The 21,718-nt window shown below is 49.3% G+C and overlaps 1 protein-coding gene and 1 long non-coding RNA gene across 2 annotated transcripts in view; both read left to right on the plus strand.

Annotated features, from left to right (window-relative positions):
- SNAP29 (synaptosome associated protein 29) overlaps window positions 1-21,718 on the plus strand; it is a 30,518-nt gene that overhangs the window by 6,878 nt on the left and 1,922 nt on the right. The window contains exons 2-4 of the mRNA XM_033234096.1: window positions 5,544-5,740; window positions 16,699-16,784; window positions 19,074-19,172. Of these exons, the coding sequence (XP_033089987.1) occupies window positions 5,544-5,740; window positions 16,699-16,784; window positions 19,074-19,172 (382 nt within the window). The remainder of the gene's footprint in view (window positions 1-5,543; window positions 5,741-16,698; window positions 16,785-19,073; window positions 19,173-21,718) is intronic.
- LOC117096660 lies at window positions 5,747-15,212 on the plus strand. The gene is made up of 3 exons (XR_004442572.1): window positions 5,747-5,989; window positions 8,413-8,416; window positions 15,163-15,212. It is a non-coding gene; the product is annotated as an uncharacterized LOC117096660 (long non-coding RNA).

Consider the following 21,718-nt stretch of genomic DNA (forward strand, 5'->3'; position numbering starts at 1 on the left):
TGGGACAACACTTCTCTAAGCAGTATGTGACAACACACACAGAGTATTGTCAACCAAGGACCCTCACTTAAGCTTGGGTGTCCAGAGGTTTTTGGGGGTCTGTAACATAGATATGGCTGAGTATAGTCTCCAACCCCACCAGAGGTCAAGCTGATAACGTGTAGCCCAAGGCCACTATCGTATATTACGTTGTTCGCATAGTCTGTCTGACCTGGCCTAAGCTTAGGCTCACTTAAACAAGGACACTCTTATCAGGCAGGGTATTCCAAAAACAAGAAACCAGGCTAGGGCCAGACTTGTCTTTGGAATGTGGAGTGTATGGACAACCTAGAGCTGCTGAGCGAGCCTTTTACTCAGCCCCAGGTCAGCCTGCACACAGGTGGTGAGGGGCACCAGCACTAACACCTTTGCCCTTAGTGGTTTTTCCTCACCCTGAGACCCAATTTGTCTCTGAATCCACCCCATACTGTGGCTGCCACAGTCAGAGCCCCAGGTTTGAGCATGCGCCATGGGTGCTTACGTATTCCTGCCAGGGCTTGTGCCTGTGCACACTCCCTTGGGAAAGGAGAGACGAAACAAAGGTAAATTTCAGATTTCTAGATTCAGCTCGCTGACTCCAGATTGGCCTCCATCTACTTAGGATGAACCTTACTTATCAGAACCTGAGTTTCCGAGCTCAGTGTGAGAAACACAGTGTTGATGCCCTTCCCTAGAAACCTGGGGAGGACTCGGTCACGGAAGCCCACCTGATGTTATAAGATGTGTTGGCTGTGAATTGCAGTTGGGATCTGGTGATCACTGCTGCCCTTTGAAGGCCTTAGCAACATCCTGTGGGTGTTCCCTGCCGAGTCCTCTGGGTAGCCCCGCTCACTCCCCACACAGTTCCTCCGCCCTTGCACGAGCTGCACCCTCTGCCTGGTGCCCTTGCCCCACCCCAACTCTTTGTTGTGGTTTGTTTTTAAGAAAACTAAGTCCGAATGGACAGGACCCCCAACTTTCTGACTGCTTAACTTCTCAGTCTCTCCTCCAGCCTCAACAGGGAGCCTCTCTGACCCCCACCTTAAGCTGGACAAAGAGTCCACGGGGAAAGGTGACTCTGTGTATATGTGTTTGTGTGCATGCGTGCAATAGCTTTATTTTCTGCCTCCCCCACAAGACTGTAAGCTCAGTGAAGCAAGGACTCATCTGCCTTCCTTGGATTCCCAGCATTGCAATGCTGTCAACAAATGAAAAACAGATTGAACCTCACTCATCTTGCTCTCTGTCAGACTGTAAACACCATCAGGACAGAGGCTTGGGATTGCTTCATGGACAAAGAGAGAACTCTTGTTGGGGTTCAAGGGAGTAAGAAGAGCGTCACCTGTAATGCTTAGTAGTCCCTGAAACAAGGAAGCGCTTTGCATGTGCGTCCTTTACGCTGAGGGCACCTGTGGAGCTCACTTCCCTCGCAGCCACTCAAGTCCCTTCAGGGACCTCATTCTCCCAGAGGAAGGTGGAGAAGATGTGCCGTGGCTCTGTGGAGGGGGGTGTGGACATGCCTCAGGACCCGGAGCGGTTGAGGCCTGTCTTGGTGATGGCTGGGGCACAGGTGCCTGCCCAGCGTGTCCTTGCAGACTGTCGGTGCTCTCTTTTTTTTTTTTTTTTTTTTTTTTGAGACGGAGTCTCGCTCTGTCGCCCCAGCTGGAGTGCAGTGGCCGGATCTCAGCTCACTGCAAGCTCCGCCTCCCGGGTTCACGCCATTCTCCTGCCTCAGCTTCCCGAGTAGCTGGGACTACAGGCGCCCGCCACCTCGCCCGGCTAGTTTTTTGTACTTTTTAGTAGAGACGGGGTTTCACCGTGTTAGCCAGGATGGTCTCGATCTCCTGACCTTGTGATCCGCCCGCCTCGGCCTCCCAAAGTGCTGGGATTAGAGGCTTGAGCCACCCCACCCGGCCTGTCAGTGTTCTCTTTTCTGGTATTTTGGTGTTTGCTCTGCCAAACCCTTCTTCCTCGTTGGTTGGAACTAGGTCACAAGCACATTAAGTCTGGTCATTTCCTCTGCCTTCTGGGGGTGGATTTTAGCAGAAGAAACACCTCCTCCCTTGCTGGCCTGGTGACCTCCGGTGAACACTAGCTTCCAGCAAACAGAAACTTCCAGAGGCCAGAGCAGCACTCACTCACCTGGTCTTCCAGCCTCACATGCAAGACATGCCACCCTCACAGACTTCTCTGTGCTTCCATCTAAACATCTAAATCAGCTGTCTGGTTTCCTTAACAGTAGCACAGACTCTGGGAGTTTGAGAGAATGTGTCGCTTGTGAATAGGAGAAAATAAGTCCATACTGGGGAAGGTAGCTCTCCAAACTGAGATGAGGAAGTCAGGGTGGGAGGGTGAGTGGTCATGGGTTGGCCCTGATGGGAGGAGCTCCCCAAAAGGGAAACTGAGGACCCCCCTGCTAAGGTGACAGCAGAGTCTTGGCCACCCCTTCATTCCCCAGCCCCCAACCTGGCTGCTGTGAGTCTTTCATCTACAGATTATTCTGTCTTCTGCAGCCTGCAAAGCTAGCTGGAACTGGACTGTTAGAAAAACATGTAGATGTTGGAGAAAATCTCTTTAATTCTAATGTGTAGCTCTGCCTTATTCCAGAAAAGACCACAGTATGGACATGAAGATGATAAACTTGAGGTGATGGAAGAAGCAGAAACACCAGATATATTAGCAGCTCTTTTTGCTTTTGAAAACTAGCCCTTGCAAGATTTGCTTGACATACTGAGTGACGCAGTCCAGAAAACATTTTTCTTTTTAGTTAAAAAAGGCTGATGGTTTTTTCAGACATGTCTTGTGAACTGGCGAAAAACGTAAATGTTGAAAGCTGTAAAATTCAGCAGTTCTAAGTTTATTTCCAGCAAGAGTTAAACAAAGTTTAATGGTAAATTCAACCAGTGTTTTAGCTTTTTGTCTATACATTATGTTTTTAAATTTCACCCATTAAGCAAGGACTTAGGTTACACATTGATTCCTTAAGGACTTTAAGGAAGCCACAACCATTTATTTATAGTTGCATTTTGCTCTTCTAATTACAGTTGCATTTTACTCTTCAGCGTTTAAAGCTTTTTTTTTTTTTTTTTTTTTTTTAACTTTGTTTTTAGGCATCAAGAGAGAATATATCTAAAAAACATTTGCGGCCGGGCGCGGTGACTCACACCTGTAATCCCAGCACTTTGGGAGGCCGAGGCGGGCAGATCACAAGGTCAGGAGATCGAGACCGTCCTGGCCAACACAGTGAAACCCCATCTCTACTAAAAAGAAATACAAAAAATTAGCCGGGCGTGTTGGCGGGCGCCTGTAGTCCCAGCTATTCGAGAGACTGAGGCAGGAGAATGGTGTGAACCCAGGAGGCGGAGCTTTCAGTGAGCCGAGATTGCACCACTGCACTCCACCCTGGGTGACAGAGCGAGACTCGGTCTCAAAAAAAAAAAAAAAAAAAGTATTTGCATAGTTAGTGTAATTGCTAAGCCATAGGGTGATGCGTGGATAACAGATTCAGAGGAAGGCAGCTGAGGGCAGAGGCTGCCTGACAGAGTAGGAAAAAGGAGCTTGAGAGCCTTCTGGCTGGAAAGGCAGCTCAACAGATGGGCCGCAGCTGTAGATCAGTTCTGAACCAGGGACTGAAGCAAGTTTGTTTTGTTTTTTTTTGTTTTTTTTTTGAGACGGAGTCTCGCTCTGTCGCCCAGGCTGGAGTGCAGTGGCCGGATCTCAGCTCACTGCAAGCTCCGCCTCCCAGGTTTACGCCATTCTCCTGCCTCAGCCTCCCGAGTAGCTGGGACTACAGGCGCCTGCCACCTCGCCTGGCTAGTGTTTTGTATTTTTTAGTAGAGACGGGGTTTCACCGTGTTAGCCAGGATGGTCTCGATCTCCTGACCTCGTGATCCGCCCGTCTCGGCCTCCCAAAGTGCTGGGATTACAGGCTTGAGCCACCGCGCCCGGCCGCAAGTTTGTCATAAATAAAGGAAAGTGGTAGTGTTGATGTTGTGGTGGATATATATCCACAACCAGAACCTTCAGCTCTGGAGGGACCATCAGGCTGCCACCGTGGCCACAGAGCATCACTCACGTCTCCACTGGGCAGATTTGCAGAGACTTATCTGTGAACAGAGCAAGTCCCTGCCTCCTGGAGCTCGTATGCTGTGAAGAAAAGAGAGGCTGGGTGCGGTGGCTCATACCTGTAATCCCAGCACTTTGGGAGGCCGAGGCAGGTGAATCACCTGATGTCAGGAGTTCGAGACCACTGGGCCAACATGGTAAAACCCTGTCTCTACCAAAAATACAAAAAATTAGCTACGCGTGGTGGCGGTGCCTGGAATCCCAGCTACTCTGGAGACTGAGGCAGGAGAATCGCCTGAACACAGGAGGCAGAGGTTGCAGTGAGCTAATATCATGCCACTGCACTCTAGCCTGGATGACAGAGTGAGACTCCATCTCAAAACAGAAAAGGATGTGGAGAAGAGGGTTTGTGGTTGGAAGGGAGGAGTTCTCCTTTAGGGAAGATGTCTGGGAAGGCCTCTCTAAGAGAGTGGCCTTTGAGAGGAGACCCTAATTGGATGAGGGATGAGAGGCTGAGCCATGTAAGTATCCGGATGGAAAACATTACAGGCAGAGACAGTGGTGTGTACAAAGGCCCTGGGACAGGGTCACCCATGTTAACAGGTTTTAAAACTGGAATTGCAGATGGGCTAGAGTCAGACGTTAATAGGACCAGAAGAGACACTGGTCCCTGAAATAGAATTTGAGGATTTGACCATGGCCAGGAGGCTCAGGTGGCCCAGTGGGAACTCCTAAAGTGGGGACTTCATAAAGGAAGAATATAAGAACCAAAGTCCAGGGGGCAGTGCCAGGCCCAAGCCTGTGAGGGTTCCCAGAATTGGTGGGCTAGAGAGAATCTGCTTCCAGTTCGCGCCCTAGACTCTGAACCTCACAGGCGCATTGCCATCCATCTTACCCGCTCCCCCCAGCATCGAGATGGAGTCTTGCTGTGTTGCCCAGGCTGGAGTGCTGTGGCACAATCTCGGCTCACTGCAACCTCCGCCTCCCAGGTTGAAGTGATTCTCCTGCCTCAGCCTCCCGAGTGGCTGGGATTATAGGCACCCACCACCACAGCTGGCTACTTTTTGTATTTTTAGTAGACAGGGGTTTCACCGTGTTGGCCAGGCTGGGCTTGAACTCCTGACCTCATGATCTGCCCACCTCAGCCTCCCAAAGTGCTGGGATTATGGGCGTGAGCCACTGCGCCAGGCCTCTGCTATCCATCTTAACGTGGTGCCGTGAACCAGCCTCTCAGGAAAAGGGTCTCATGAACAAATGAGGAAAGCAAGCAGAGGTAGGGCAGGGAGGGAGAGGCAAAGGAACGTGTTGTTGGAAAGGGTAGTGTGCCCCTCACAGATCATAGTACCCGTCTCCAGATGTGCCCACTGAGAGTTTATGAAGTGGCTGCTCCATGTGGTCCTTGACTGCCCTAGGGGAGAGTCACAGAAAGCTATAATACCACCGCTTCTCGGTTTCCCCAGGAGCTCGTCCGTCAGCGAGGAGTCCTGGAGCGCACAGAGAAGATGGTGGACAAGATGGACCAAGATTTGAAGATCAGCCAGAAACACATCAATAGCATTAAGAGCGTGTTTGGGGGGCTCGTCAATTACTTCAAATCCAAACCAGCAGAGACCCCACCTGAACAGAATGGCACCCTCGCCTCCCAGCCCAACAGCAGGTGAGTGTGTCTTCTACCATCTGGGTATAAAGGAGCAGAAGTGGGGATTAGTGCAAATGACCAATACTTTCAGTCCACGTCAGTGTCTTGAAGGGATCCAGCAACTCTTTAAGTTACTCATCAGGATATTTGTCCTCAAACATTGTGAAACCAGGAACTGTTCTTCCCTGTTCCCATGTTCACTTGATTGACATGTAATCTGTCAACTGCTTCTCCAATAATTGTGACCCCACTACTTTGAAAGAGAGGGTGTTCACCTCAGCGTAATCAGTACAAATGTGATTCACTTCACATAATTTTTCCTTTAAAAAGTCTTTAGGGCTGGGTGCAGTGGCTCACACCTGTAATCCCGAAACTTTGGGTTGCCAAAGTGAGTGGATTACTTAAGTCCAGGAGTTCAAGACCAGTCTGGGCAACATAGTGGGACCCCAGTCTTTACAAAAATTACCCAAGCGTTGTGGTGCGCACCTGTAGTCGCAGCTCCTCAGGAGGCTAAGGTAAGAGGATCACATGAGGCCTGGAGGTCAAGGCTGCAGTGAGCTGTAATGGTGCTACTTCACTCCAACCTGAGCTACAGAGCGAGGCCCTGTCTTTAAAAAAAAAAAAAAAGAATCTTTATGTCTAAATCTGTCATATCTAATCCAATTCACCCATTGATTTTCATTTTAAAATTACAAGGCTGAGCTCAGTGGCCTATCTGTAAAATCCCATACTTTCAGAGGCTGAGGTGGGAGGACTGTTTGAGACCAGCCTAGACAGCATAGCAAAGACTCGTCTCTATAAAAACTAAAGAAAAAAAAAATTAGCCAGACATGATGGCATGTGCCTATAGTCCCAGCTACAGGGGAAACTGCAGTGGAAGGATTGCTTTAGCCTAGGTGTTAGAGACTAGAGTAAGCTATGATGGTGCCAGTGCACTACAGCCTCAGTGACAGAGTCTCCCTGTCTCTAAAAAAAAATAATTAATTAAAATTTTAAAGATAGAAGTTGCTTTCCACAGGTTTTGGCTCGAAATATAAAATCATACATGAGATTGGGGGCTGAGCGCAGTGGCTCATGCCTGTAATCCCAGCACTTTGGGACGCCGAGGGAGGCACATCACAAGGTCAGGAAATCGAGACCATCCTGGCTAACATGATGAAACCCCATCTTTACTAAAAATACAAAAAATTAGCTGGGCGTGGTGGTGGTTGCCTGTAGTCCCAGCTACTCGGGAGGCTGAGGCAGGAGAATGGCATGAACCCAGGAAGCGGAGCTTGCAGTGAGCTGAGATTGCGCCACTGCACCCCAGCCTAGGTGACAGAGCGAGACTCCGTCTCAAAAAAAAAAAAAAAAAAAATCATACATGAGATTTTGGTAGACTTCAGTGTTACATGTTCCAGGATAAAGGAATGGAATTTCTGCTAAAATAGGTAACTACTGTTTGTATTTCAGACCATTGTGTCTGTTTTTATTATTAAAAACAGCATAGCCATATTACAGACAATCTATACGTACCACAACACAAAAACAGAAAATTTCATTTTTCCCCTTATTCAGTAATTTTATAGTTGTAACCATAGTATTCTTTTGGTTTGATAGCCTTTTTCTTCCATTTAACCCAGAAAAAATGTTTGATATTATAACTCGGGTTCCATAACCATCTCTCTCTCTCTCTGTTTTGTTTATTTTTTGTTTTACTTATTTTTTTTTTTTTTGACACAGAGTTTCGCCCTTCTTGCCCAGGCTGGAATGCAAAGGCGCAATCTTGGCTCACCGCAACCTCTGCCTCCCAGGTTCAAGCAATTCTCCTGCCTCAGCCTCCCAAGTAGCTGGGATTACAGGTGCCCACACCATGCCTGACTAATTCTTTTTTTTTGAGATGGAGTCTTGTTCTGTCACCCAGGCTGGAGTGCGGTGGTGTGATCTTGGCTCACTGCAAGCTCCACCTCCCAGGTTCACGCCATTCTCCTGCCTCAGCCTCCCGAGTAGCTGGGACTACAGGCGCCCACCACCACACCCAGCTAATTTTTTTGTATTTTAGTAGAGACGGGGTTTCACCGTGTTACCCAGGATGGTCTTGATCTCCTGACCTCGTGATCTGCCCACTTCGGCCTCCCAAAGTGCTGGGATTACAGGCGTGAGCCACCGTGCCCAGCCTAATTTTTGTATTTTTAGTAGATACGGGGTTTCACCATGTTGGCCAGTCTGATCTCAAACTCCTGACCTCAGGTGATCCACCTGCCTCAGCCTCCTAAAGTGCTGGTATTACTGGTGTGAGCCACCGTGCCCAGCTTTTTTTTTTTTTTTTTTTTTTTTGAGACAGAGTCTCACTCTGTTGCCCAGGCTGGAATGCAGTGGCACCATCTCAGCTCACTGAAACCTCCATTTCCCAGGTTCAAGCAATTCTCTTGCCTCAGCCTCCCGAGTAGCTGGGATTACAGGCATGTGCCACCATGCCCGGCTAATTTTTGTATTTTTAGGAGAGACGGGGTTTCTCCATGTTGGCCAGGCTAGTCTCGAACTCTTGACCTCCGATGATCCGCCCGCCTCAGCCTTCCAAAGTGCTGGGATTATGGTCGTAAGCCACCACATCTAGCCTCTCTTTTTGTTTTAATTCTGTAATGTGGAACTTTTCTTTTTCATTTTATTTATTTATTTTTTAAGAGATGAGGTCTTGCTATGTTGGCCAGGTTGGTCTTGAACTCCTGGCCTCAAGCAGCCCTCCCACCTCGGTCTCCGAAAGTGCTAGGATCACAGGCATGAGCCACCACACCTAACTGCAGAGCAATTTTTTTTAACACATTACTAAGGTACAGTAAAATGCATGCATCTTAAGTGGAGAGCCAGTAACTGTGAACCTGTGTACACTAGTGTGGCCACCACCCAGAACAAGATGTAGGGTGTGGTAGGGAAGAAATTAGATAACTACTTCAAACTCAGAGTGGGGCTGGGGAGAATCCAATGTAGGTAACAAAGCTGGCGGTGATAGCAGAAAGAACAGGCACAGGCAGGTGAAGCCATCAGACTTACGGAGAGGTTCAGGCATGGTGGCTCATGCCTGTAATCCCAGCAGTTTGAGAGACTGAGGCAGGCGGATCACTTGATCCCAGCCTGAGCAACATGACAAAACCCCGTCTTTACAGGAAAACACAAAAATGAAGTTGGGCATGGTGGTTCAGGCCTATAATCCCAGCACTTTGGGAGGCCGAGGTGGGTGGATCATTTGAGCTCAGGAGTGTGAGACCAGCCTGGCCAACATGGTGAAACCCTGTCTCTCCTAAAAATACAAAAATTAGCCAGGCGTGGCAGTGCGTGCCTGTAGTCCCAGCTACTTGGGAGGCTGAGGCAGGAGAATCCCTTAAGCCTGGGAGGCAGAGGTTGTAGTGAGCAGAGACTGCGCCACTGCACCTCAGCCTGAGTAGCAGTGAGACTCTGTCTCAAACACACACACACACACAAACACACGAAAATTAGCCGGACGTGGTGGTATGTGGCTGTGGTCCCAGCTACTGAGGCAGCTGAGGTGGACCCGACCTTTTGGCATAGGTAGGAGGATCACCTGAACCCAGGGAGGTTGAGGCTGCAGTGAGCCATGATTGTACCAGTGTACTCCAGCCTAGGTGACAGAGTGAGACCCCGTCTCAAAAAAAAAAAAAAAACTGCAGAAAGGACCTTGCAGAGTTGGCCCTGGGAACCTGCAGGCCTCAGTGAGTGCCCTGGGGAGGCACTAGCTAAGGTTGTGAGGGTTGGTTTGTTTTTTTTGGCTCAGCCATAATCACCATTCTGGGTTCTCCAGCTCAACCCTAATTTTAAACATCTGCCATTTTCCTCCAATTCTAGTTGTTGCTTGTTTTTGTTGTTGTTGTTGTTGTTGTTATTGTTTTTCCAATATACATCAGAAAGATGTTTTATATCCTAATCTTTGGCCACATTTAATTGCCGTAGGAGAAGGTAGGATGTTCATTTGTTTTGGTCTAAGACATCCTCCGTGTACAAACTCAGGAGCAGAGTGAGCCCTTGGAGGAGTGGGAAGCTGGCAGGTTTGTGACTAGCACCCTTTCACACCCTTCCACATCCTACATACCTCTTCACAAAGGTTGCTTCTGGGGCTCTTGGAGGCCCCTACATCCCTGAACGTAGCTATGAAAGCCATGGAAGTCCTGTGGCTCCAGGGGCAGTTTTCTTTTTTTGGAGCATCTTGAAAACTCAAGGGCTTCCCAACAAAGGCTTCCATCAGTGAGGCAGCCATGGTTATTTCAGTGAGGTGGGCTTTGTCTCTTGGGAAGCCCTGTTTGTCCTTGCTGACAGCTTTCCAAGCCGCTTATTCTCATTTCCACTTAAAGCTCATAAGTTCCTATCAAGGTCCCCAAAGTCATGTACCCTGCCTGGCCTGCCCCTAGATTAGCCCCAGTCAGTTGTAGCATTCTTGCCATCTCTTAGTAAATTCAAGAAAGCAAAACCCACGCTCTGCAGTTCTGTGGGAGCAGAAGTTGCAGGAATGCAGTCTGTCTGTTGGAAGATATGAGGGAGGCAGACAGTCCACAGGGATGCAGTGGGAACCCAGAGGAGAGGGTGGTTGGCCCTGGGGACAGAGGAAGGCTGCACAAAGGACCTGACTTTGCAGAAGGTGAAGGTTTTGAAGGAACCCACCAGTTGAAGGAGGGGCTTGGTGCAGACACATGGCAGACAAAGCACAGGGGAAGCCAGTATGAAGGAAGTTGTTGGCCATTTCTTTTTTTTTTTTTTTTTTGAGACGGAGTCTCGCTCTGCCGCCCAGGCTGGAGTGCTGTGGCCAGATCTCAGCTCACTGCAAGCTCCGCCTCCCGGGTTCACGCCATTCTCCTGCCTCAGCCTCCCGAGTAGCTGGGACTACAGGCGCCCGCCACCTCGCCCGGCTAATTTTTTTGTATTTTTTAGTAGAGACGGGGTTTCACCGTGTTAGCCAGGATGGTCTCGATCTCCTGACCTCGTGATCCACCCGTCTCGGCCTCCCAAAGTGCTGGGATTACAGGCTTGAGCCACCGCGCCCGGCCAGAAGTTGTTGGCCATTTCAAGGGCCCAGCAGGGCCAGGCACGGTGGCTCACGCCTGTTATCCCAACATTTTAGAAGACTGAGGCGGGATGATCACTTGGGGCCAGGAGTTCGAGACCAGCCTGGGCAACATAGCAAGATCCTGTCTCCACAAACGTAAAAATTTTTTAAAGCTGGGCATGGTGATACACGCCTGTAGTCGTATCTACATGGACAACAAAAAAGAAAAACGAAAAGGGGCCAAGCGCCATGGCTCACGCCTGTAATCCCAGCACTTTGAGAAGCCAAGGTGGGTGGATTATGAGGTCAGGAGATCGAGGCCATCCTGGCTAACACGGTGAAACCCTGTCTCTACTAAAAATACAAGAAATTAGCCAGGCGTGGTGGTGGGTGCCTGTAGTCCCAGCTGCTCGGGAGGCTGAGGCAGGAGAATGGCATGAACCTGGGAGGTGGAGGTTGCAGTGAGCCGAGATCACACCACTGCGTTCTAGCCTGGGCAACAGAGGGAGACTCCATCTCAAAAAAGAAAAAAAAAAATGCAGTAAATTGTGAGTAAAATTTCTGTGATCCTATCAAAACCTTTAATCCATAAATGCAGGAATACTGTCACTTAAAATCTTTTTTTTTTTTTTTTTTTTGAGACAGTGTCTCTGTCACCCAGGCTGGAGTGCAGTGGTACAATCTGCTCACTGTCTCCTCCACCTCCCAGGCTCCAGCAACCCTCCCACCTCTGCTTCCCAAGTAGCTGGGACTATAGGCGTGGGCCACCAAGTACGGCTAATTTTCATATATTTTGTAGAAACAAGGTCTCACTATGTCTCCCAGGTTGATCTCGACCTCCTAGGCTCAACTGATTCTCCCACCTCAGCCTCCCAAAGTGCTTGCATTGCAGGCATGAGCCTCCGTGCCTGGCCCACTTAAAAGCTTTTTTTTTTTTTTTTTTGAGACAGAGTCTCGTTCTATCACCCAGGAGCGCATTGGCACAGTCTCAGCTTACTGCAAGCTCCGCCTCCTGGGTTCACGCCATTCTCCTGCCTCAGCCTCCTGAGTAGCTGGGACTACAGGCGCCCGCCACCATGCCTGGCTAAATTTCTTTTGTATTTTTAGTAGAGATCGGGTTTCACCATGTTAACCAGGAGGGTCTCAATCTCCTAACCGCGTGATTCGCCCACCTCGGCCTCAAAAACTTTTAAAATAAATTTCTCCTGATCAAACTTATATTCAGTCATGCATTTCCTGTGTACATCATTATCACACAAACCCTTCGGCCTTCTCTGAAGTTTCATCTCTTGGGAAGCCCTATTTGTCCTTGATGACAGCTTTCCAAGCTGCTTGTTCTCATTTCACTTACAGCTCATGCATTCCTGTCACAGATGCACCCCTAATTTGAAATTCTCTAACTTATTGAAGACTTGGTTTCTGACCAGGAATCACCGTCTCTTAAACCTACTTATCACTTCTCTCACTCTCTCTGGTAAATGGCTTTCTTGGCCGGGCACGGTGGCTAACACCTATAATCCCGGCACTTTGGGAGGTTGAGGTGGGTGGATCACAAATCAGGCAATTGAGACCAGGGTGGCCAACATGGTGAAACCCTGTCTCTACTAAAAATAACAAAAATCAGGCCTGGCGCAGTGACTTACACCTGTAATCCCAGCACTTTGGGAGGCCAAGGAGGGTGGCTCCCCTGAGGTTGGGAGTTCGAGACCAGCCTGACCAACATGGAGAAACCCTGTCTCTACTAAAAATACAAAATGAGCCAAGCAAGGTGGCGCATGCCTGTAATATCAGCTACTTGGGAGGCTGAGGCAGGAGAATTACTTGAACTTGGGAGACAGAGGTTGCAGTGAGCCGAGATTGCACCATTGTACTCCAGCCTGGGCAACAAGAGCGAAACTCCATCTAAAAAACAAAATTAGCCAGGCGTAGTGGCACTCACCTATAATCCCAGCTACTCAGGAGGCTGAGGCAAGAGAACTGCTTAAACCCGGGAGGTGGAGGTTGTAGTGAGCTGAGATTGTGCCACTGCACTCCAGCCTGGGAGACAGAGCAAGACTCCGTCTCGAAAAAAAAAAAAAAGAAATTGGTTTTTTTGTGGGGGAGCCATTTTTTCACAAAGAAACCATGTTTTCCTCATTTATGTATTACCAGTACGTATGTGATGGCACATGGAAAGAATAAAGCCAGCGTTGAGATGTGCAGGCTGAGAGGTGGCCAGGCAGAGTCAGAAGCCAAGCATCTCATCCTACACCCAGCCTGGCAATGCACAGCCCACAGTGGTGCTTAGAGGAACCAGTTTTGTGTTCTAGACTTTCAGTCACAGCTTCCATGGGGTGAAATTCTGGAGTGTTCTCTCCAGAACTCTCGTGAATTCTTCCATTCACGAGGCTTTGCTGCATTCTACCCATAACTGGAGCCCTGGACCTGCAAAATCCTTAGTTTGCAGGAGTCTGGATTTGCTCTTGCAAGTTAGAAGTCATTAAAGACTTTAACTGAAGAGGTGCTTGCCAGTATTGCTTTAGAAAGATGCCCAGCACCCATGGGGAGTAAGGATTGGAAGGGAGGGGATTGAATTGAGAAGCACTGCCATAATCCTTGTTAAAGGTAAAGAAAGGCAAGGCAGGCCAGGCGTGGTGGCTCAAACCTGTAATCCCAGCACTTTGGGAGACCGAGGCGGGCAGATCACAAGGTCAGGAAATCGAGACCATCCTGGCTAATACGGTGAAATCCCATCTCTACTAAAGATACAAAAAATTAGCCGGGCGTGCCTGTAGTCCCAGCTACTCGGGAGGCTGAGGCAAGAGAATGGCATGAACCCGGGAGGCGGAGCTTGCAGTCAGCCAAGATTGCACCGCTGCACTCCAGCCTGGGTGACAGAGCAAGACTCAGTCTCAAAAAAAAAAAAAAAAAGAGAGAGAGAGAAAGGCAAGGCAGAAGGAGAGACTGGGTTTCTGGGCTACCTAGAGTTTAGGAGATCAAGAGGGCATTTGTTTTGCCTGGATTGCTGGGAGTAGCACTGTGTAGGAGGAGGGCAAAAATTGCGAGTAACCCTGGTTCCCAGATTGGCTGGCAAAGTAGTCAGGCTGCTGTTGAGATACAGAAGAGCAGCCTGTTGAGGAGGCACAGCTCCCAGCTGGAGGCACCTGCCACACCTTAGGGGGCTCAGCAGAATGTCGGGGATCAGCAGGGCATCAGGCCTAGTCTAAATGACTTTGAGTTGCAAGAGCTGTCCCTGTCTACAGCCAGAGTCAGCAAACTAGGCCACGGAGCAAAATCAAAGATATAGGGACTTACATGATGAGAAAAAAACATATTTTCACCACTTTTTAGTGACAGAATTTAAAATATAAAAACAGTGGCCGGGCACAGTGGCTCACGCCTGTAATCACAGCACTTTGGGAGGCTTAGGCGGGTGAATCACGAGGTCAGGAGATCGAGACCATCCTGGCTAACACAGTGAAACCCCGTCTCCCCTAAAAATACAAACTATTAGCCGGGCATGGTGGCGGGCGCCTGTAGTCCCGGCTACTTGGGAGGCTGAGGCAGGAGAATGGTGTGAACCTGGGAGACGGAGCTTGCAGTGAGCCAAGATGGCGCCACTGCACTCCAGCCTGGGCTATAGAGCGAGACTCCGTCTCAAAACAGAAAAAAAAAAGGTAATAGGCTGGACACAGTGGCTCATGCCTCATGCCTGTAATCCTGGCACTTTTGGAAGCTGAGGCCAGAGAATCACTTGAGCAGGCACCTGTAATCCCAGCTACTCAGGAGGCTGAGGCAGAAGAATAGCTTGAACCTGGGAGGTGGAGATTGCAATGAGTCGAGATCACACTACTGCACTCCAGCCTGGGCAACAGAGCAAGACTCTGTCTCAAAAATAAAAAATAAAAAAAAAATTAAATAATTGGCCAGGCACAGTGGCTTATGCCTGTAACCCCAGAACTTAGGGAGGCTGAGGCAGGCGGATCACCTGAGGTTCGTAACCAGCCTGGTCAACATGTTGAAACCTTGTCTCTACTAAAAATACAAAAAATAGCCAGGCGTGGTGGTGGGGGCCTGTAATCCCAGCTACTCGGGACCCTAAGGCAGGAGAATCACTTGAACCTTGGAGACAGAGACTGCAGTGAGCTGAGACTGCGCCATTGCACTCCAGCCTAGGTGACAGAGCGAGACTCTGTCTCAAAAAATTTCAGAAAAAAAAAAAAAAGGCAGGGTGGTGAGTGCCTGTGGTCTCAGCTACCCGGGAGGCTGAGGTGGGAGAATCAGGAGCCTAGGAGTTAGAATCTTCAGTGTTGCCGGGCGTGGTAGCTTGCGCCTGTAATCCCAGCACTTTGGGAGGCCGAGGCGGGCGGATCACAAGGTCAGGAGATCGAGACCATGGTGAAACCCCGTCTCTACTAAAAATACAAAGGCCGGGCGCGGTGGCTCAAGCCTGTAATCCCAGCACTTTGGGAGGCCGAGACGGGCGGATCACGAGGTCAGGAGATCGAGACCATCCTGGCTAACATGGTGAAACCCTGTCTCTACTAAAAAAAAATACAAAAAACTAGCCGGGCGACGTGGCAGGCGCCTGTAGTCCCAGCTACTCGGGAGGCTGAGGCAGGAGAATGGCGTAAACCCGGGAGGCGGAGCTTGCAGTGAGCTGAGACCCGGCCACTGCACTCCAGCCTGGGCAGCAGAGCGAGACTCCGTCTCAAAAAAAAAAAAAAAAAAAAAAAATACAAAAAAAATTAGCCGGGTGTGGTGGTGGGCGCCTGTAGTCCCAGCTACTCAGGAGGCTGAGGCAGGAGAATGGCGTGAACCTGGGAGGCGGAGCTTGCAGTGAGCCGAGATCGCGCCACTGCACTCCAGCCTGGGCGACAGAGTGAGACTCTGTCTCAAAAAAAAAGAATCTTCAGTGTTTGCGCCATTGTACTCCAAACTTGGTGAGAGAGAGAGACCCTATCTCAAACAACAACAAAAACAGTAATAGTTGAATACAGTATTTTGGTAATGTAAGTGCACTAATGAGAAGAATGAAACTCTTGAGGTTCTAAGTTTGTCATCTGAGGTGCAGACGGTCATCTCTAAGGCCACTTTTTGCTCATGAAATTTTGTTGTGTGTATTTTACCACAATAAAAATAACTTGGGGCCGGGCGCAGTGGCTCAGGCCTGTAATCCCAACACTTTGGGAGGCTGAGGTGGGTGGATCACTTGAGATCAGGAGTTCAAGACCAGCCTGGCCAACATGGTGAAACCCCGTCTCTACTGAAAATACAGAAATTAGCTGGGCGTGGTGGCACGTGCCTATAACTGTAATATCCCAGCTACTCAGGAGACTAAGGCAGGAGAATCACTTGAACCCGAGAGGCAGGTTGCAGTGAGCAGAGATCACGCCACTGCATTCCAGCCTGGGTGACAAAGCAAGACTCCATCTCAAAAAAAAAAAAAAACGGGGAAACAATACAAAAACAGGAGGTGAGCCAGATGTGGTGGCAGGTCATTGTTTGCTAACTGTGGTCTAAAGTACCGGTTTAGTTGTTCCATGTGCTTTCCGTCTGCCTGGTCCTAGGAATCCTGGTTTCCCTGAGAGAGGGCCAGCTAACTCAATGCTACACTGCTTTTTTTTTTTTTTCTTGGTAAAGACAAGGTCTCGTGTTGTTCAGATCTCACACTCTTGGGCTTAGGCAATTCTCCCACCTCAGTTTCTCAAAATGCTGGGATTACAGGCATGAGTCACCACACCTGGCTTAGCTGCCACACTTCTGAGGCAGGGATCCTTGTAAGCTTATTGCTTGGCCAGCTGTGCTCCTAGGAGAAGCTGTTGAAATCCCTACTTTGGTCAGAAGGAGTTTGGTACAGAAGAAGCATTTGATTTTTGGCATACAGGCATTATGTGAAAATACTGATAACATTGTCATAGGGATTTTTCCTTTTTAATAGTTTTTTGTAAACTTTTATCCAAAGATTGAAAGAAGCCATAAGTACAAGTAAAGAACAGGAAGCAAAGTACCAGGCCAGCCACCCAAACCTTAGAAAGCTGGATGATACAGGTAAGTGGATACCTGTGTGCACAGCCCCATTTGAATTCTGGGGGGAGACCTCTGGGTTTGGCATTGGTCCTTAGGGGGCAGTAGCAACCTCTCGGGGGAGGTGGGCAGGGGCCCCAGCTGCCAGCGTCACCCATGCTAGCCAAAGGGCCTTACGGACCTGGCATGCTCTTGGGGAGCTGGGGGTGTGCCTTATGGTAGGGCTCCTCCTCCCTCCCTCCATGGAGAGGAGAATAAGGAAGTGAGGGCCTGCATTCCATTGAAAATGAGCTTGCCTAGCCTGGCGCAATAATACACGCCTGTAATCCCAGCACTTTGGGAGGCCAAGCCAGGTGAATCACCTGAGGTCAGGAGTTTGCGACCAGCCTAACGTGGTGAAACCCTGTCTGTACTAAACACAAAAAAATTAGCCAAGTGTGGTGGCATATGCCTCTAATCCAAGCTACCTGGGAGGCTGAGACAGGAGAATCACTTATACCTGGGAGGCAGAGGTTGCAGTGAGCTGAGATCACGCCACTGCACTATAGCCTGGGCAACAAGAGTGAAACTCTGTCTCAAAAAAGACAATAAGCCTGCCCATCATCGGTTTCTGCTTGTGTCACTCTCAGTTGTTCCAGCAGTAAAAAGGCAACTGCAGAAAAAACCCTTGGTAAATAGCTGTCCACGTCCTAATCCCCAGACCCCGTGAGTCTGTTAGGTTATATGGCAAAGGCGGAATTACAGTTGCAGATGGAGTTACAATTGCTAATCAGCAAGATGGGGAGATTATCCTGGGTTGTCCAGTTGGGTCCAGTGTCATCACAAAGGTCCCTTTTAAGTGGAAAGAGAAGCAGAAGAGAGAGTGGCAGACTCAGAGATCTGAAGATGTTGCTGGCCTTGAAGATGGAGAAAGGAGCCCACCTGCCAAGGTACACAAGTCAACTCTAGAAACTGCAAAAGGTGAGGAATTAGATTCTTCCCAAGAGCTCCAGAAGGAGTGCAACCCTGAGGACACCCCGACTCAGCCCAGTGAGACCCATGTTGGACTTCTGACCTCCAGAACCGTAAGACAAGTTTGTGGTCATTTGTCACAGCATCAGTGAGGGGCTAATACAGCCTCCAGCCCAAGCAGGAGTAGCAGCAGCCACATGGACAAGGTGTGCAAGACAGTGAGTGTTGGTCAAATCATTCCACTTCTATCAAGTGATAGGCCCAGAAATATCCCTTATCTGGAAAGGAATTTAGGGCTCCTGGGGCCTCCTCTATAGGCCCCCCAACAGCCAGGGTACATTGAAATTGGTGCTAGAAACCAAAGGCTTAAACTGTGCTGCCTTCAAGAAAACGATACACCATGGAAGCTCTGGAACCCACCATGGTTGTGGTTGATGCAGCTGGGGAGACCAGATGGAGGAAGAGCGGGGAGCAGGAGAGACTGACATCATCAGCACAGTTCAGTCTGGAAAGGCAAGTGGAGGAAGTGAGTGTAAATTGAAAGGCAAGGCCTGGGAAAATCAGCCTTATCACAACCTGGAGAAGTGGCACAAGACACTGCACCCAAGACACAATTTTAAGGAATTAAAGAGTTTCCAATTGTGTCGTATATATTAAAAGACTGGAAAAAAAAAATCGGCACAGTTTGCAGAATGGTTTCAGTTGGTTGGTGCTGGAGGAAATATGCTAACTCTAGAAAGTGATGTTTCCCTAAAGGGGATAAACTGGGATGACAGGGCTTTTCTGTGTGTATTTAGAAACTGAAGTTCATTCAAGCCAAGAAAGATAATTTTAAAAAAGAAGAAACTAGGGTTCAAGGAAGATTTCTTGTGGCAAATGTGCATTATTTAACATTTCTTTTTTTTTCTTATTTGTTTCAAGTGAAAATATAGTGTAGAGATAAATTTCGGAAAGAAACAAAATTACCCATAATTCCATTTATGTAACATAACAATTTGTATTTTTAGACTTTGTCCACAGACTGTGTAGTTTTGCATTATTGCAGTTCCACTGTGTATTGTCACTTGTGTGACTCGTGTCTTTCCTGAGCTTGTGCACCAGGGTCTGAGTAGGTGACCCTTAGTTTGAGGGTCTTTGATCTCCCAAGGACTGAGGGAAAGTGGGAACCATCCCCTACCCTGTGGAAGCGTCTCTCCTGGCCCATGAACCTGCACTGTGCTCCTCCCTCATCCTTCTGGATAGCCTCAGAACCAACCTTTCATTCCTTCCACCCATTTTCCAGATGAAATTGTTTTGGGTGTGTGAAGCAGCATTTGAACAATGTCAATTAACCACTCTCCTGGTGTTTCCTTCTAAACTTAGATCCTGTCCCCAGAGGGGCTGGTTCTGCTGTGAGTACCGATGCTTACCCAAAGAACCCACACCTTCGAGCCTATCACCAGAAGATCGACAGCAACCTAGGTAAGACTGAGCGCCACACCAGCTTCTGTAAGCTTCTGTTCCTTCAGGCAGCTCACATCAAGCATAGCCCCTACATGAGGACCCTCCAGCTTCAGCTCCCTCCCCACACATCGCATCCCACACCAAGCCGGGTCCATCTTGCCACCTCACTGTCTCTGGAATCTCTCCACTTCTCACCATTTCCTACTTCCAGCCCAACGAGCCCTCCCCATCTCTCACTTTCATGAACAGCACGAGGGACCCAGGAGTCCCTGAGAGGCAATAAAGTGGAGCCTGGACGTGACTGCTCACTCCATCCTTCCCACCTGGCCACTCAGAGCCCTGTTTTCCTCCTTGTGAAACGGGCTGCCTCTGAGAACAGTGGGAAGGTTACCTGAGCCAGAAAGTGCCTGGGATGGAATTAGCCCTCGTGTTACAATTGGCACTTTGGCCACACAGCCTCCAGCATGATGTTTCAAAACAGAAGGGTGTGCAGGGGGCCAGGCACAGTGGCTCACGCCTGTAATCCCAGCATTTTGGGAGGCCAAGGCAGGTGGATCACCTGAGGTCAGGAGTTCAAGACCAGCCTGACCAACATGGTGAAACCCTGTCTCTACTAAAAATACAAAAATTAGCTGAGCGTGGTGGCTGGCGCCTGTAGTCCCAGCTACTCAGGAGGCTGAGGCAGGAGAATCACTTGAACCCGAGAGGCGTAGGTTGCAGTGAGCCAAGAGAGCACCATTGCAGTCCAACCTGGGCAACAAGAGTGAAACTCCATCTAAAAAAAAAAAAAAAAAGAAGAAGAAGAAATGAGGGGTATATTCTTCCAGAACTCTCTCATGGAACCCCACACACTCACAGTGCAGTCCAGGCTCTCTTTGCCCGCCCTGGTCCCTTCTGCTCTCATCACCTGCAGGCTCATGTGGGATTTCTGATGTGAGTTCTTTCTGCCTCATGGCCCCTATCTGCCTGGATGAGCTCCCCCAACTCTCTGCAGGCTGGCTCCTTCTCTTTCTGTCAGTCTTGCATTAGTGTGGTCTCCTCTCCCTGTCTCTCGGGACCCTTGTGTTTCCAGGGGGCTGCCCTGGCCGTTTGTGATTGTGTATCTGCTGGTTTGCCTGCTGTATTCCCAATCAGAATGTAGATTCCAGGACAGCATGGAGTGTTTCCATTTTGTCACTACTTTGTTCTTGGGGCCCAGCAGGCAAGCACTTAGTGGTTTTGTTTTGTTTTGTTTTGTTTTGTTTTGAGACGGCATTCACTTTTGTTGCCCAGGCTGCAGTGCAGTGGCGCAATCTCCGTTCACCGCAACCTCAGCCTCCTGAGTTCAAGCGATTCTCCTGCCTCAGCCTTCCGAGTAGCTGGGATTACAGGAATGCACCACCATGCCCGGCTAATTTTGTGTTTTTAGTAGAGATGAGGTTTCTCCTTGTTAGTCAGGCTGGTCTCAAACTCCCGCCTGCCTCGGCCTCCCAAAGTGCTGGGATTACAGGCGTGAGCCACCGCGCCCAGCCAGTGATTATTTTTTGAACGGAAAAGTCAGTTACTTGAAGTTCAAGTAGGTGTTGGCCTGTGGGCAGTTCTGTGAGTTTATTCTAAGTAGTGTCTCAGATTTGCTGCCTCCTCTTACGCTACTCCGTGAACAGAAATCTCCCCCGTGGTGACCTGGGTCACCCTCTCAGTCTCCCAGCCCCTGTTAGGAGCTGGCAAAGTGGAGAGAGCAAATAATAAAATCCTCCCCTGCTGTAAAGGTATCTAGTGGGAGGCAAAACTGAAACCCATGAAGATGCACATGGAGTGTCTGTGCACACATTTGCTCCTGCTTGCTGTCTGGGAAGCCCCTGACAGCTGCCACCTCCTTCTATGCCCAGAACTCTGTCCTTCAGAGCCAGACTTCTCTAAGGCAGAAGGTGTGTCTACCCAGATCTAACCACTCCAGAGAAACCCAGAGAGGCGTAAAAGCCCTTTGTCCTTCACCAGGAGAAAGGGAGTGGTTAGGGCTAGTGGTATGGTTGGTGCCTGCTGGCAGGAAGTGGGAGAAGGGACTCTGAGGAAAGATACTGAATTCAAAGAGGCAGGAAGAAGCGCTGAGTACTGCCCACCACTAGGGGTGCTGAGGGTGCACAGTTGGCACTGTGGACTTGCAGCTGGGCAGGTCCCGGTAGGACACAGTCTAAAGTAGGAGGTGGGCCCTGGCAGAAGGGCGGGTGGCTGGTTCAGAGCTCAGCCCTCCGGCCCTGCTGACACAGTTCAGGCCAGGCCACTCTGGTGGGGCAGGGGATGTTGCCTTTGTTCACACTCTTCCCATCTTAACACACGCTCCCTGCTATTTCAGGAACTCAGGCAAGCTCTCTGGACTCCAGTGCCCTGGCCTGGTGGCTTTACATTATCACACATTTTATCTCAGCCTCTCTGTTTGCTTATCCTTTGCTGCCCTGGCTGCCAGGGAGCTTCCTCCTGAGGCCTGAGGCAACCACAGAGTCTACTGTCCATGGAGCACGAGGCCATGAGTTTCAGTAAGCTTAAGAAGCAAAGAGCTGAATACTATCTTTTTTTAAAATTTTTAA

The sequence above is a fragment of the Trachypithecus francoisi genome, unplaced genomic scaffold (genome assembly GCF_009764315.1).
Source record: "Trachypithecus francoisi isolate TF-2019V2 unplaced genomic scaffold, Tfra_2.0 Lachesis_group14, whole genome shotgun sequence".
In the NCBI taxonomy this organism is placed as follows: Eukaryota; Metazoa; Chordata; class Mammalia; order Primates; family Cercopithecidae; genus Trachypithecus; species Trachypithecus francoisi.